This window comes from Jatropha curcas, chromosome 9 (assembly GCF_041381405.1).
Source record: "Jatropha curcas cultivar XTBG-Jc1 chromosome 9, XTBG_Jcur_1.0, whole genome shotgun sequence".
Classification (NCBI taxonomy): domain Eukaryota; kingdom Viridiplantae; phylum Streptophyta; class Magnoliopsida; order Malpighiales; family Euphorbiaceae; genus Jatropha; species Jatropha curcas.
Window position 1 is genome coordinate 3,775,055 of NC_143159.1, and position 16,947 is coordinate 3,792,001.

At 34.7% G+C, this 16,947-nt stretch overlaps 2 protein-coding genes across 6 annotated transcripts; one reads left to right on the plus strand and one right to left on the minus strand.

The window, feature by feature from the left end:
- Window positions 1-1,477: 1,477 nt before the first annotated feature.
- On the plus strand, window positions 1,478-3,346 carry LOC105630811 (uncharacterized). 2 transcript variants are annotated; one of them, XM_020677973.3, is made up of 4 exons: window positions 1,478-1,648; window positions 1,756-2,266; window positions 2,358-2,454; window positions 2,557-3,346. In XM_020677973.3, exons 2-4 carry the CDS (start codon window positions 1,760-1,762, stop codon window positions 3,090-3,092), a joined length of 1,140 nt encoding a protein of 379 aa, XP_020533632.1. In that variant the 5' UTR covers window positions 1,478-1,648; window positions 1,756-1,759; the 3' UTR covers window positions 3,093-3,346. The 2 variants fall into 2 exon arrangements, with proteins under 2 accessions (XP_020533632.1, XP_012068174.1); XM_012212784.4 differs by lacking the exon at window positions 1,478-1,648 and having other exon boundaries at window positions 1,678-2,266.
- Window positions 3,347-3,540: 194 nt separating this feature from the next.
- Window positions 3,541-16,384, minus strand: PRP40A (pre-mRNA-processing protein 40A). Of its 4 annotated transcripts, none has more exons than XM_012212783.4 (28): window positions 16,227-16,384; window positions 15,660-15,718; window positions 14,104-14,427; window positions 13,819-14,016; window positions 13,010-13,083; window positions 12,689-12,758; window positions 11,106-11,158; window positions 10,925-10,982; window positions 10,485-10,840; window positions 10,312-10,384; window positions 9,927-10,025; window positions 9,699-9,767; window positions 9,546-9,623; window positions 9,336-9,422; window positions 9,179-9,213; window positions 8,156-8,261; window positions 7,117-7,197; window positions 6,946-7,038; window positions 6,829-6,882; window positions 6,638-6,754; window positions 6,416-6,514; window positions 6,031-6,078; window positions 5,864-5,956; window positions 4,875-4,982; window positions 4,703-4,767; window positions 4,519-4,621; window positions 4,070-4,381; window positions 3,541-3,996 (listed from the first exon to the last, which is right to left on the minus strand). In XM_012212783.4, the coding sequence occupies exons 2-28, from the start codon at window positions 15,690-15,692 to the stop codon at window positions 3,859-3,861; spliced, it is 3,024 nt and encodes a 1,007-aa protein (XP_012068173.1). In that variant the 5' UTR covers window positions 15,693-15,718; window positions 16,227-16,384; the 3' UTR covers window positions 3,541-3,858. The 4 variants fall into 4 exon arrangements, with proteins under 4 accessions (XP_012068173.1, XP_012068172.1, XP_012068171.1 ...); XM_012212782.4 differs by having other exon boundaries at window positions 4,070-4,384; XM_012212781.4 differs by having other exon boundaries at window positions 9,927-10,028.
- Window positions 16,385-16,947: the final 563 nt, after the last annotated feature.

Consider the following 16,947-nt stretch of genomic DNA (forward strand, 5'->3'; position numbering starts at 1 on the left):
GTATTACGTTAATTTAATTTAAAAAAATTAAAAACTATTATTTACAATTTGATTTCAAAAATTCTTTCAAACCACCGTTAAATACACGACCTAAACATTTAGAATGGGCCAATTCAATGACGATGGCATATCTCATTAGGTAGCATGCAGATATACATATATGACCAACTATGTAAGAAATTTTAACGGCTAGATTTCATTTTATTCTTGTTATCAAGGGACTCGATTATGATGTATCATGATGCTGCTGTATCAAAGACTTATCCACATGATTAAAGTGTCAACGTGTTTGTCCATATGAGTTTTCATGCCATAAAAGATAGTAGTTATCTTGTCCGTTGGTTAGACATAATAATCATACTTTATATGAACTCCACGGATTTAGGACCATGAAAATTCAATTGGACCTTCCATTTTAAATATAAAACTTTAGCTAAGTGCATGTATAATCTGTCCAGATTCGAATTTCTTTTTTATTAATTAAAAAAAAATAAAAAGAAGAGTAATTATATAATTTATTTTTTAATTAAAATATAGCTTTCTTGAAAAAAAAAAAAAAACATATGGGTGCTTAATTATGATACTGAACCTCCACAAAATGGCGTGACAATGATGATGAGTACTTGAAAATATTTATTAAAATAAAGTATGTCATTAAACTAGTATTTGGTAAAGTCATTTATTGTACAATAATGAAGCTTAACAAACTTATGATCTAACAACATAATACAATCATACAAGAGCTTTGTTATTAAAAATTCAAATAGTAGTTAGTTCAGTTAATATAGAAAGTAAAAGGAAAAAAAACAACATTTTGCTGCGAGGATAGGACCCATCTGAATTGCACCTTTTTTGGCAACTCTTCTTTTGGGGCAGAGGACGAGAGTTGTTAGAAGAGATGACCCACAACCAACACGACTGCACTCTTTTCCTGACTGTGGGGCTTTAAGGGGTTTGATTAGGCTCAAAATGAGATTAAATAACCCAAAAAGAGTCCGACAAAAATAATTAAAGAAAGGAACCCTTTCTTTCATTCATTCTTTTGAGCTTTAAAGCAAAGCAATTAAAGATAATCATGAATGTGATTTCCACTCAGGATTAGGAGCTTCACAAACATATTTGCTCTGTTAAGCATTATTATATAAAATGAAGAGCAAAAGTAAATACTATATTTCATTAGTCACTGCATAAATCCTATTTACATCAAAGAAGATAACACTACAAGTTTAAATTCAATTCCATTCCATTAAAAATCCTCCCAAAAAAAAAAAAAATTGAAAAAGAGAGCAATCTGGATGTATATTGTATGCATACTGTTGTTTTGGCAGTATTGCAATTAAATTGGTAGCTTGTATTTTCCTCACAAGTAAGACAAATTCTGTTAGGACCATGTGGGCATGAAAGAGAGGAAACAGAGACATAAATCTAAAATAAAAACAATCAGTGATGTACACTAAACGAACTCTACTCTCTGGAAATTAGAATAGAAGAAAAGAAAGATAAAACTCCATTAGAAAAATACATACCAGTAACATAATCTTTGTGAGTACAGGTAATCTGAAACTGAATAACATTTATGACCATATGGCCTAGAGAAACAACATACTACTTAAATACCCATTCTTTCTCTTCTGTCCCAAACTGACAGGTATGCTTTGTCTATCCCATTTATTATATATATATATATATATATATATCTATTCATTTATCTTCTCTCAAAACTGAACTAAACTAGCATTTCTTCTTCTTCATTAGTTCAATGGCTGCTAGAGAGCCCAAACCAGTTAAACTTAAAGAACTCCTTCAAGAACAGCAAGAACCTTTTATTTTTGACCTTTATCTATTAGAAAAAGGTTATTTTAGAAAAAGCTTTAACCCAACTAGTGGCTTCACTTGCTGCAATGGAAATCCAAGAAAGTCCTTGAAGAGGTCAGTTAGCTTTGGCCTAAACCCGAGTAACAAAAAGGGTATCACTCAATGTTCCAAGGTATTTACAGCTGTATATAATCAGGTTATTTCATTAAATGGGCGGTTCAGAATCAAAGGTTCCAGTCGTAGAAATGGAAATGTTAATGTTGAAGAAAATAAGGACCGGTATAATAATCAAGAAGCAGCAGAATTTGACAGATTTTCTTCTGCTAGCAGTTCTACTGTGTTTAATTCATGTTCTGGAAGTGATGCAGAAGAAAACTCAACATCACAGCAAAAAACTCAAATCTTATTCACACCAAACGACCAAAGGCTCTGTAATTTGATAAGAGAAGAGGTACGGAACTATAGTTTCTTATTTTACGATTATAATTAAATAGAAAATTCGAAATTTTTGGATTTGTTCACTTTACTAATAAAGTTAACAGGCTGTTACAGATAGAAAGCATCCATGGCAATGCATCGTAGAGAGTAGGCAATTCAGTCCCGTCTCTGTATTAGAAGAGGTTTCTTCACTCCATTACAGTTAGTATCATTATCTACCATTAACTCAAAAACATTTTAGTTTGACTGATTTTTTCTCTCTTTTTGGTGTTGAATTCTACTTGCTTTTTTTTTTTTCCCCAGATAAAACAGGGTACTTCAGTGCAGTAAAAGAAAATAATTCTTCAAAGACTCGTGCTCTTCTCCCCAAGGAAGTTACAGAAGATACTATTTTATCAGCCTCTCTTTGGAAAATACTTATCAACTCAGAAGCTGAGAAAGCAAATATACCACAAGTCCCAGAAACACAGGAGCTTGCACAATCTGATATTTCTTCAAAATCCTTGAAACCTAAGACAGTTATTCAGTTGAAACAAACAAAGCAACTTCTTTTTGACTGTGTAAGGGAGATAGTAGAAACCCAAGGAAGGAAGGAGAAGCAGAGACAGTTATTAGCATCAGAACAAATTGGAAAGCTTATTGGAGAGAAAGTAAAGTTGTGGGGAAAACAATCAAAGTTGGCACAACTTTTGGAAATAGAATTTCTTGATTCAACGCAAGATTGGAGCTGTTACGAGAAACAGAGATGGGAAATGGGGTTTGAGATTGGAGATGCAATTTTTGAAGACATGAAGAGTGAAATTGTGACAGACATGATCGATTTAATAACCGGATGTTGAGATGGTATCAGAAGTAATTATTTCCCAGTTTTTGCATTATATGCCATCTTTCTATTTTACTTGATCAAATTATTAGAATCAGAAAATTACGAGTTTATTTTTGACTGAGATATTAAGCCAGTCACGGACATTGCACACTGAGAACAATCAGGTCCCCACACCATGTAACTGGAATGGACAAGAATCGACATTTGCCAATCCTAAACTTACTCGTGTTCAAATAATAGAAATAAGGTCAAAGTTCATTGAAATTATTGCTTGGCAGATTTGGATGTTTAAACAACCAAGAATAAGCAAAATAAATTCACGTAGATTGTGATTTCACCTCTTCAACTTATACACATGTCGCATACGGCTGGGTTATTGATCACACAAATACTTGCACTTTTAAAGGATTAGGTTATATATATTCCACCTCTGAAGCTGCAACTGTGGCTGCTTCCAAAAATGAAATTAAAAGCCTTTCATCTTCCATTAATCCCAGTTTATCAACGCTATCATTCCCACTGTAAAGATACTTGGCATTTACACGCCAAACAAAAATGTTAATCATCATATACCTGGAACTAAAGCGGAAGTATATACTTCTATACATCCTATCAAAACAGCAGTTCATGATGAACCTAATTTCAAAAACTACATCGATCATTTATCTCCAACTACAGTCTTACATGATTTGGCGGAGCTGGGAAAATTTGAAAGTAGATGTTACATGCTCGCTGATGCATTTAATTAGTAATCTGAAGAAAATTAGGATTATATAGTACTACTGGATTTCTCCATCCTCGCCGAGCTCACCATCTTCTAGCTCTTCATAGCCACCATTTCTACGGGAACTATCCCGGTGGTCTCTCTTGTGCCTTTTATGTCGGCTTTCACTATCAGATTCAGGTGTGTATGAATGCTGCCAGAAAAGATCATAAAAGAATTAAAGAATTTTAACCATGCTTAACTGCAGACAAAAATAAGTTGAATACCTTTCTAGATTTCTTACGGTCACTGCCATGTCTCCGTGATTTTTTAGATTCCTCCTTCTCATCCCTGTCGGAACTTATATCATCAGCACCACTTTGATGGCGTCGCCGGTGCTTTCTATCTTTGTCTTTTTCTCTTTTTTTATCCTCTTTATGGCCATAACTGTCTGTTGCATCAACATTTTCACTGTCCGTTTCATCCTTTTTGATTCGCTCCTTCCCTTTTTCCCTTTCACGTTCCTTCTCCTTCTCCTTCTCCTTTCTCTCTCTCTCTTTCCGTTTCTCTTTTTCCTCCCTCTCTTTCTCCTTTTTGGCCTGCTGGAAGTAAAATAAATAAAGAAAAGAACTATGAAACTTGTACATTCCACAACAGTTGCATCTTTCATGTAAAGGAAAATTCCGACAAGATCACCCTGCAGATGTTTTTCAAGTGCGGGGAATTATATTAGTACCTTTTCCTCCTCACGCTTACGTTCTTTTTCTTTAGCTTTTTCCTGCAAGTGTGCCACATATTCCTCAAAAATCTCCCTGCTAACACTCTCCTCCCCAATTGATCTACGAGAGACAAGCAGAAGGTAAACCATCAGAAAAGTAAAGAAAAAAGGTAAAGAGCAAGCTAGTCAGAAGTTTCCATACCTGTACTCCTGGCTTTCTTCAATAAGTTGTTTGGAATCCTCCCAAGTTGAAGATGCAGTTATTTCCTACAAGAAAGCATAAAACTAGTAGACTCGAGTAGAGATGGAAAAGTTTAACCATACCGTAACAGAGCTACATGTAATATTCTTGAGTCATGAAAATGCTGCGATACCTTAAAACTGTGCAACAGTTTAGTAAGATCATCAGCAAGACGTTGTCGTTTTTTAGCTTCTTTTTCCTCCTTCTCCTTGGCCCTCTCAAGTAGCTCATCATATAAAAGCTAGATCGAATTGAGGATAATCAGAATCTTATGTAACAATAACATTATGTACTGCTAATATACTGACTTAATATTCATCATTGAGTAATAATTTACAAGATTCACAATGAAGTGATAAAATAACTGAAGATCTCAAAACATGATACTTGCAAAAATGACTAATCAGAAGTTACACTGAACATATGGAGAAGTTATAGGTTCCCATATAAAGCATTTAATCAATATATATGCACATCATTAATATATGATGTACGAAACACGGCACAATAGCCAAAAAAAAAAAAGGAATAAAAAGGTCTTAAGACATTGTGGTCAACATGATGCATATGCCATTGGATTCTCTCAGGTAGCTTAATATAGTGAAATATTGCCAATTAAGGCAAAGCTGATGCAGTCAACAAAGAGAATTTATAATTATTTCGATTTAATTCTTGATTTGAATAATTTAGATTCACCAAAATTTTTTTATCAACTATACCTTCCTGTCTAGGATCTTCCCAGTAGGAAATCTAGGTATATGTTTTAATACTATCTGGGAATTTTCCTAAACATTAGCTTTGCATATCTATTTCAATCAAGTCTCTTAATTATTTCTGTTCAAAAAAAAAAAAAAAAAAAATCTCTTATTAATTCCATGTTCTTTCCGGTTACTCGGGATGTTGATCAAAATTAGCATAATCGGTTTTCACAAATTAATGCTTATTTCAGGTAAGAATTTAGGTTCCATAGCAACGGGTAACTTAACTCCAGTTAGTCCCATAAACCACTGCCTGATCAATCAACCAGATAATACATGTATCTTTATACATCTTAATAAATTACGGAGAGTCATGAGAAAATTTAAAAAGGACAAATTGTCTAAACTAAAATAGTATATATACCTTTAAGTTGATATCTGATATTGGTGGGGAACCAATATCATCAGAAATAGCAGCTTTAAAGTCTTCAAATGTCCATGCTGACGTCATGGTGATCTGGGAATGCAAATGTCAGAAATTTTAAAATGACAGTGCAGCCATAAGGAAGGTGTGTGTATGTAATGTCTCACCTTCCCTGATTTCATTGCATCTTTTATACGAGTTTTGTCATCATGGTACTGCCAATGTGCAAAGAGAAAGGTTAAGTTACACGCATGCATTTTATAAATTCAACTACTTCAAGCAAGGGGGAAGAATAAAAAGCGATGCTTGAGCAATCGGGCAGCGTTGATGCTAGAGAATCCAACATATATAATGAAGTAATTTAAATGTCCACCATCATTCCTACAAGCTTTAGATAAGGAAGAGAGAGAAAAAGAGGCAGCTAGGGACATAAAGGATGAGTGAAACAACTTAAAAATAAAAATAATAATAATAAAAATAGTAGTAATAGAAATATGTACTCTAGTTATCTGTTTTTCAAATGAGAAGGGAGGACAGATGCAAGACAATTACCTGTTTCTCTAATTCTTCAGCAACATCCTCAAACAAATCCTTTGGAGTTGAACCAGAGGTATTTGTTGCAACAGCATGATATTGAGGCAAATCTTTAACCTACAACCAAGAGGAAAATTATCAAACGCAATAACCAAACCCAACCATACAAAGTTTGTCACTCCATTTTCTCTTTTGTAAGCAACTTTTCCTGTTTGGCTACAGAACGAATCAAGTTTGTACCTTCAAACAATAGTCAAGCCAGTGAGTTTTTGCTGTAAGGGAGCCATCAGCAACATGGTCTTCCAGCAGTTTGCGAAACGCATCACGGTTTTTGCGTTCAGCTCGTCTCCGTTGTTCCTTTTACATATAAAATAAAATGAAGATAAGTATATACACCTCAAGAGAATTACTGATCATGTACATGGATCTACCTTCTGTATCATCTTCTGTTTCTCTTCTTCCTTCTCCAGGTCCCGAATATAGTCCTGCCACTAACACTATCAGCACTAGTAGAAAACACCCAATGATTTGTAAGAAATAGAATATACCTGGAAAACGACTAAGCGGTCCACTTTTTCAAGACGCAAACACCTTTCATCATCCTCCAAGCGGTCTTGAACCTTCTGCCACCGGCTATTCACCTGCAAATGAAATACTAATTGTCACAAGATTCAGGAATAAACAACTAAGATATATTTTTTATATTCCTCCAGAAATACCTTAATGAAGTCGCAGGATTCCAGAAACTTTTTATATTCTGCTTTATTTCGCCTGTGGTCTTCTTCAGCCTTTTCCTTTTCCTGCAAAATGTATAAAATAAATTTGATGAACAGGATGAACAATTTTATGACAAAGTGTCAAATTGAGATTCGAATAGAGAATCGGAATTATTATTTTCAGAATCGAGAATTGAATCATAAGATCCAGTATAACCTTCAAAATTAATTAAAAATAATAGATTTACATTTATGGATATATTTTAATTCCAAATCATGTACTAAACACAAAATGAAAGACATCCTAATGACTTGTGCAGTTTCCAGATTCAAAATATTAAATTTCCTATCCAACTGCATATTCATTCATCATCATTTCTAAATTCAAGCCTTCATCATCTTCACCTTCTAATATAACTATATCCTCCTGATCTTCTTCTTCTACATTGACTTATCCACTTGTTTTGTTGGGTATGAGAATCTTTAGGCATGATAATCGACTTGAATTGTACACTTCATATTACGGTTCATGCTCAATTCCAATTCACCTCTAAGATTTGTATCATTGTGCATGAAAATCGAATTGAATCCCAAGAACCAAATCGTGAATTATAATGATTCTAATAAAAATGTTTTATAGGCGTATCCCCCAGGTTCTTTGACTACCCATCTAAAATAAGAGTGATAAAGCACCAGCATAACTCAGGACCAAAAATGATAACATATGTTGTAAAAGGCAGTTTATTCTATCGCAACAGAAACTGTGTCTTTACAAACTGCCCCTTATTAATAGCATATGTGAAAGAAATATAGATTGAAATTTCTGTTTCAGTCAAATGAGGAAATCATATTATTCTAATCAAAAGTCCTATAAATCCATTAAGTTAGATGTAGGAATTCATTCAAATTCGAGCATTTCAAAGTTTTTTACACTGTATCATTCTGTAATTTCAGATAGACAAAGATCATCATTCACTTAAAATTAAATGCACATACATGTTTGTGCAAGATTGAGCTGAGTTTAGGAATGAATAATAGCTACCTTCCTTGCGAGTTCCTCCATGTAGTTGTTAAAAAGGTCTTGCCGATCTCTGGCTTTCTCAACAGCCTTAAACCGCTCATCACTTTCGAACAAACTTACAGCTTTGCTGATTGAAGAAAAGATTCAGCCAAAACACTCACTCATGGAGGGAAATTTCTGTCATCCTATGGTCATAAGCTATACAATATAGTAGAGGTGGCAATTGGTAACAGGCCTGAACCCATACCAAGTCCAAATGGCCCAAATATCTCAGGTTTGAACTTACATATCCCAGGGAACTTGAATATCCCAAATGACTTGAAATAATCTATTTTAAAGTTGATGCTTAAGACACCCAAACAAGCAACCTAAACCCAAATATCCAGTTTCGGAGGGAGGAAAATAGGGGGAAAGGAAAATAAGTGGAAAGAAAATGAGGTGGAAAGTAGTTTTTCCTCTATTTCGGAAGGATAAGAAAATAGAAAGGGGAGCAAAAATAATTCGAAACTTCCCCTCAGCCCCACAAAATTTGAGTCTTCCAAATTGGCAGTTAACTGGAGAGGAAATGGGGTGTAAATCAGGTTACTACACTGCCCATCACCCTATATGTTCCGTTGCCATCTTATCTGTCTTTTTGCTTTTCTTTCCCCCTTTATTTCAATTGTTTCTCTGACACAATAATGAAAAAATCCTTAACATCAAACCTTCTAAGCTGTTGGCTGGGAAAAAAAAATACAAGATGTTGAATACCATTTAGGAAAAAATTAGAAATTTATACTTATTTTTTACTCTAATTTTCCCCACTTCACCAAAAAAAGAGAATACAATGTTTTATCTTATTCCATTTCCCATCCAATCATCAAAGGGCAAAATACAGTTTGTTATAAAACCTTAGTTCATACATTTTCCACCACTTCCTTTCTGCACCCAATTTCTTTTCCAAAGAGATTGGAAATTCCCTAGACTATATTGCCACATATACTATATTGAGAAAGCCTAAAGTTAAAAATTCAAACTTCAAATAGAATGGGAAGAGTTGTAAACCTCCATTTCATGGATGATGTGAGCTCGTTCGACTCCTGGAAAAAAATCCAAAGCACCAATAAGCATTATAACAGTCAGAAATACAGAGGGAGAAGAGGAGAGCAGAAAACAGGGTAATAATAAAGAAAAGAGGTGTCCTTAGCTCTATGGGACATACTTCCAACATCTTGGTGAATTCTTCCCGAGCTCTTTTCTGCCTCATTCGCCTCTCCTCAGCTTCTATTTTTTTCCTTTGACCCAAGTACTAAAGCATAATAAATAGTGAATTTTATATAAAAAGTGTAAATTATTAATTGTGAAGGAAAGTTGATTTGCAAGTATGGAGATTCAATACAACGTCATATACAAGTTTTGATGTAAAGTTTACCTCATTAAAAGCTTGCTTCCGTTCCCCCAGTGTTTTTAGAGCACCATATCTCTTGTCATTGACAATCTCTCTCATTGCCTAACACCAAACTTCAACATCAATGACAATCACTCAACAACAGAAACATATGCCAATATGACTAAATTATGCTACCTGCTCCCAAGTCCAGTCAGACTGAACGTTAGCAGATTCCAGGAGAGCTTTGAATGCATTTTTTGCCTCCTACATGTTAAAATATATACATGTGAAATTATAAATCAATAAACTATAAAGATCGTCATTTTCAGCCAATTCTTAGAAATGAATGGAATGGTAAACAGAAATAAATAATGGACAGTTGTCAACAGATGTAGGAGGGAGCAAATAATTGAGAGGTTAGACCAGTTTAGTTGCAAATACTAAAGGTTCATCATCTGCAGCTTTCTCTTCTAACACATCTGCATCACTTTTTCCAGCAACCTCCATCCGTTGTTTCATTTCCTGCTGGTAACACGATACAGATAAATCAAACAAATATTTTTTTGCATAATAAGAACATTTTTTAAGAGCAAGCTACTGAAGCAACCTTGTTATAGAATAAAAACTAAAAAATGTAACATGTTCTGAAATGTCTTCCCAATAGGAAAAAACTCTATAAAGGCGTCACATGCATAACCATCAATCCTCTTTTTTCCCCAATATCAGCAGCTATGGCAATTCCAGCTGAGTTGAAAAATGCACACACAAACTATAACTTTCAGAAACAGCCTTGGAAGAATCATTATACCTCAGACTCCAGCATGGATGCTCCATCTACAGAATTTGCAGCAACTTGAGGTGCAAGATTATCAAAGCCAGTTCTGTAAATTAGAGAGATTAAGCAAGCAACATTAACATTGTATGACAATTATGAATCATCAAAGAGAAGTAAAAAATTGAAGCAGCAAAAGAAGCACATACGTTAACATCTTGGCATTAACCAAAGTAGCAGTAACACCAGTACTTCCTGAAACAGCAGTGGGTAAAAGAGTAGTGGTTACCACAGCAGGTTGGACTCCAGCAGTATTTGCTATGGAAGATTGTGCAACAAGCAGGGTCGATGAACCAGAAACTACCACAGCAGGATTAGAAACAGGTGTGACTGGAATTGGGCTTGAAGTTGCTCCAAATAATGTTGAAGAGCTGGAGCTAGCTGAAATAGCAATGTTAGATGTTTCGCCCGAAGTAACGGCAACAGTAGATGAGGCATGAGAAGCTGCATCAACTTCTGATTGGGTTCCCTGGCCAACTGCTTGCTGAGCATGTTCACGAGCTAACTGGAAATAAATTTTAAGAATGTCATATCAAAGAAGCAGCATGCTTATGGGGAAAGCAATTAGAAAAAGATAACATCAGCACACCTTCAATTCCTCAGGAATTGACCACTTAGACTGCTTTGTAACCTTGTTATAGTAATACCTGCAAATGTCATCACCTGATTTAATAGGGATCTCAAAGACAGAAAGCGAAGCACAATACAAACAAATTCCAAGAAAATATGCATGACATAATGATTAATAATGTTAAAAAAAAATGACTTACTTTTTTCCCTCTGAAGTGGTGAACTCCTTCCAGACAGTCGATGCATCAGCTCGCTGTTATAGTGACGGCAATTATCAAGTAACAATTTGACATAACAAGAGAAACAATTATAAAATAGAAAAAAGAAAAAAAAAAAAGAAAAAAAGAGAGGAATATAGATATAACAAATAAAGTAGTAGTTAACATCTAGCAGAAGGTAAGTAACTGCATATACTAATAACGAAGCTGCAGAAAGTTACTTAAAGAAAACCCATGCAAGTACTTATAAAGTAGACCAAATAATAAAAATTGTAAGTTATAAATAAAGAGCAAGACAGCAAAATCATCATTCATTCAGCAGACAGATACAAACATGAATTGGACAAGTAAAAGTTTCCTTTCAGGAAGATGAAAAAGCAACAAACTCTTTCATGTAACCATATCAATGACATGTAACAGAAAACAATGTTTCAATTCTCACTTTTTCAAAGGGTTGGTGTATAGGAAATTAGTCGGAACCTTCTTCTAACCAAATCTAGTTTCTCCAAAGCACAATCCGGCTCCTGAGGTAGTATATGGCAAAATCTTTCTGTAAGCTTCATTGACATACGATTTACCTTAAGAAGAATGTCAAATCATATTTTTTGGCTACTGCATAGGTTATAATTATTCGAGCCTTAAGAATGAGGAGGAAAAAAAAGACAAGGTAATCATTTGTATGCATAAAACATGCATCAGCATCAAATGAAGGGAAAAGAAAAAGTGTGTTAAGTCTAAGAAGAGAAGGTTAACAACCATTGTATAAATTAAGTAGCAAAAAAAATGAAGGTGAGGTACAACATAACAAGTATTAGTAATCCAGCATTTCATACCTCTTGAAATTAGGATATAAATGCCTGTGGAACTCTTTTAGGAATCGCAACCATTAAACAAGTCATGCATGAAAACCAATGCATCCAAAGCTAAATAATTGAAGAGGAAAAACAATATGCGGTGATAATAGAACATAGATGAGATAGCAAAGTTTTTCAAAAAAATTGTGATTCTGATTCCAGAAATGGACAGGAGGAGAGTAGGACATCAATAAGATAAGTAAACCACACTTATCTTATACTAATCATGGAAATGCAGAAGTACGGAAGTCGCAACAATGAGAAGAAACATACGGAGAAACTGATCCAAGTAAACATTACTCTTGCTGAAACTTCAGTAGGCCATAGAGAAAATAGAAATTATTATACTTAATGCTAGTTAAGAACATTCAAATGACAACCAAATTAAAAATGTCCCCATATGACAAATAAGACAAATAACAAAACGTTGCCTGCCTTGAGAACGAGAAAGCCTGCCTTCAAAATGAGCATATAGAGCAGTCGTTAAATTTCTCCACATTTGCCATGACATCTACAGACGAAAAATGAAACATGCAGAGAAAAGGAAAATTCAAATAAAACAAATTTGATCAACTTCAGGGTGTCTAGAATTGCAACATTCATAGAAGGAACCACAGTTTGATCACATGCCAAAATGTCTCAAAAGCAAGTGTAGCACGTAAACAAAGATCACATTAAGTTACAGATAGCAACCACTTGAGAATGACTCACCTCAATTGCTGTCATCAGTTCAAAGGGCTTCTCCCAGCTAGATTGTTTTGTTTTCTTGTTGTAGTAATATCTGAAAAAACAGATTCACCAGCTATCAAATATAATATAAGGAACAGAACTATCTTGAATAGTATCTAGACAAACCAAGATAAAGACTTAAAATTGATATCTAGAAAAACCAAGGTAAAGGTGATAATTGACAAAATTCCAATGATAAAGCATAAATTCTTAAAAGGATAATTCTAATATAACTGAAAATTTTGAATAACAACAGGAAATAAGAATAAAGGACAAGAATCACAGTTACAACAAAAACCAAACCTCCTCCCATCAGCAGCTGTATGCTCTTGCCAGTCAGATGAAGCCAGTTGACCAACGTTAGGAGCATTTACTGCCTGAAACTCCAAAAATAAAAGGTTATAAAATTGCCCATAACCAGCCAATTTCAAAAGTAAATGATCATGTATGGACACAAAATGAAACCTAAATCAAACACAGAGCAGAAAGCATCAAGTCCAGTATCCAAGAATTAGCTTAAATCAGACCCCCCGAAATTGGAAACTAAAAATCACATTTCCTATCGTAGAAAATTGAATATATATATATATATATGTATATGTATATATATATATATATATATATATATTTTTTTTTTTTTTTTCTTTTTTTTGAGTATAAACAATTCTTATCAGCTATTCTTTGTCCAGGGAGGATACGCATGTGAGAGAGCCAAGTCAAGGGAAATTCAACATATGTGGACCAAAGGCTTCAAAATTATGCATCATTCAATCAGAGAAGCACAAGTTACAATAATTTATTCACCCCTAGGATTAGACCTTGTCATTTTCCTCATTCACATACAATGTTGAAATGCCCAAATCAGCTGTCTAGACAAGTGAAAGTCTTAATCCATCCGATAGCTCACTTGTTAACACATTATCACCTTATCCAAATCTATATTTCCATGAAGAACATTAAAAATAAGCATGACCAAATGTGCAACAATCCATGGGGTAATGTTTTCCAAGGCATCCAACGTTACCACATCATGAAAGCATCGAACAATAATGCAACCTCAGTAAATAAAATATGCCCAAGACCAGAAGCAGAAATATGAAAAGGGCACATACTGGATCTGAGGAAGAAGATACAGAAGGCTGTTGACCAGTTGGCTGTACTGCTGTAGCAAGTGATTGACCGTTGCTTCCAGCAGGCAACCAAGGTTGACCACCTGGAGGTACAAGATGTGCATGCATTTGAGGCATTGGCTGGAACTGGGTTGATGCAATGGCATTATTTTGTGGTTGGCCAAAAGAAGATGGTGCAAACTGAAAGAATAGATAACCGAAGTAAGAGAGAAAAGTATACTACAAAATAAAGCAACAGAAAGAAAGAATGTGGCAGTGAGATCTTACAGCATATGGTGAAGAGAGAGGAACTCCAGACATGCCCAACCCAGTTGCATGATTACTTACTGGGGGGGCAGTTTGCTGCAACTGTGGTGGGCCCGATGTAAGCAGCCTATTTGGATGAGCATATGGCAATGGCACAGCTTGCGATGCTGTAGCATGGCCAGGTTGATTTGGCCATTGTGGCAACTGCTGCATCGGTTGAGAAAACTGCAGTGTCTGACTTTGACCAGGCAGCATCCCAACATTTGAAGGCATTCCTTGTCCAACAGGCCGGAACTGTTGGGGAATGTACGGCTGTCCCTGCTGTGCAGGAACTACTGATCGAAACTGCAGTAAAATATATAAAAATAGCACTTGTAATTAAATTTCCAAAATTATAAATGCTAAACATACCAACATGAAGCAAAACCAGCATTATTGTTTTAAGAAATGATCAGATTAGCCTGAAGAACTGTAGAATTTCACGCCACGCCATTGAACTTTGAACCAAAAAAAAAAAAAAAAAACAACAAAGTAATATATGACAGAGGTGAATTTGCTTAAATTATCAACCATAGTTATCAGATTCGCAGTACCAGAAAGGGAACGTGATACCCTATTTGTTATAAATTGTATGTTGGGGGTAGGCTGAGTCAGTTCGATCTTTTGGGACAAGGTTCATTTTAATATTATTTTGGGTTCCTTGAGCCTAAATGAATGTAATTAAGCTAATCATTTTGGATTTAATTTAACTGTTTGTACTTTTTTTATCATCTTAGAGCTATTAAATGCATATCTAATGTTAACTTCTTTATTTACTTAAATTTATATAATAGTATTAAGTTTATATCATATCTATTTAAAAATTATAATGATATTTAGTACTGAATTTATTTAGTTTATTCACATTTTTTTGACCCAATAAATAATAATATTTTTTGTGCTAGAGCTTCTTGGTCGACCAAAATTTTGATGGTCTCCAAAAATAAAATACACCAACTCCAAGAACACTAACTCAGGCTTATCTCTTTATCATCTCATCTCTTCACTACTCCACCGATGATTTATTCTTTGGGATTGAATAAAAGAAAACCACTCATCTTCTTTCTTCAAACTCCTTGGGGAGCTTCTTATCGTCGTCATCTTGTCTTCCAATTTTCTCCTCACAGTCTACATCTATGTAATCTTAATTTAGTTCGTAGTTAATGGATTCGCTAGATTTGGCAAACCAGATGATGTCCCATAGCATTTTTGGGTCGCAAATGAACCATGTTTTGGGAAATACGATCTGGATCTCAGAACCCGAAGAGAGATGAGTGAATCTGGTATTAATGTTAGCAACTAATATCTAAACCAGAAGCCAACTCAGATTTCTTCAAAAATTAGTAGTAGTTATCTTATCTCTTTTGCAAGATAACACAAGTGCCATAAAGCCCATACATGAACACACCTGGGCGCGCCCCGGGGGGGTGGGGGTGGGGGGTGGTTGAGGAAACAAAGCATGTTGTTCTATAGCTGAATCATATTGAGATTTTCGGTTAACGATAAAACCTACAGTTGAACCAGATTAAGGATGTTACCTGTGCACCAGAGGACTGAGAACCATTGTCCATCGCAGCACATGTGCAAACTCAAATAGCTGGAAAAATAAATAATATGTTTAATAAAGGCATCATATACAAGAAAGATAATTTTAAATCAAAGCCCCAAAACAACTCAAGAATGTGCAACCTGAGTTCACAAGCTAATCAAGTTTACACACCTATTTATCAGGTGAAACCTATGTGCGACCAATTCAGAATATTGCGTACTGCTAGTAATCCTATTAAATAGACTATAAGCATCAACTAAGCTCACTTAAACAGAATATTAATCTGAAATTGCTGAATTCATACTCCGTTTAATTGTGAGCACAATCTTCTCGAATCAGGCAATAATTCAGAATTTTCAGGTTCTGTATACTATAGTTGCATCAAATAACAGAAGACCGAGGAATTAGATTAAAAACATTTCACTCTTTTTTTTTTTTCCTTTGCTTCTCAATTTTCGCACTTAATATTTTTTGAGCAAATGCTAGAAAGTAATTCCATTCAAAATAAAGGCAAAAGGAAAGAGGGAAAAAAAAAAAAAATGAGTGCATTACTCACAGTTGGGAAGAAACGAATTGCCTGAAATTATTCCGTTAGAGAATGACGAGGAAAAAAGATTTCAGATCTTTATCTTCTTACTTTAGGTGCTAGGGTTTAAGTTTAGATGGAATTTTCAAGAGAAAGGGACAAATACTGCGAAATAGGATTTAAGGAGACAGGCACGCTATTTTGAAGTTTTGCTACAAGCATGACTCGGATCCTTTCCAACTCAGGTAGCCCGACCCAATCAATCCGGTCTTGCACCGTAACTGTCCTTCAGTATACGGCCACGTGGAGAAATGGATACGGCATCGTTTCATGTTCAGGTATAATTACTAAAACAACCTTGTCTCGTTAATGGACACGTGCAACCGGCCCACAAACGAGGGTCGAGATTACATTACATATCTGCAATAAGGAATTGACTTGCGTATACGGTATACCCAAAACTTGGATTATACCTATCTAGATTCATTCTATGGCAAACTCATGTATGAAACTAAACTAATGAACTAAGTAGATTTTCCTAAAATTTATTTTCACTTTATCCTTTTTTTTTTTTCTTATTATATGCTAATAAAAATATTTTTCCATTGATTTGGTCCACGATAAGTCGATATACCTTTTAAACTTCTCTTTGTACTTATATTTCTTTGCCAGTAAAAATTATAAAAAGCCAAAAAAAAAAAAAAAAAAAAATCTTACAAGGATTATTTATAAATTCACTACAGCGAAGACG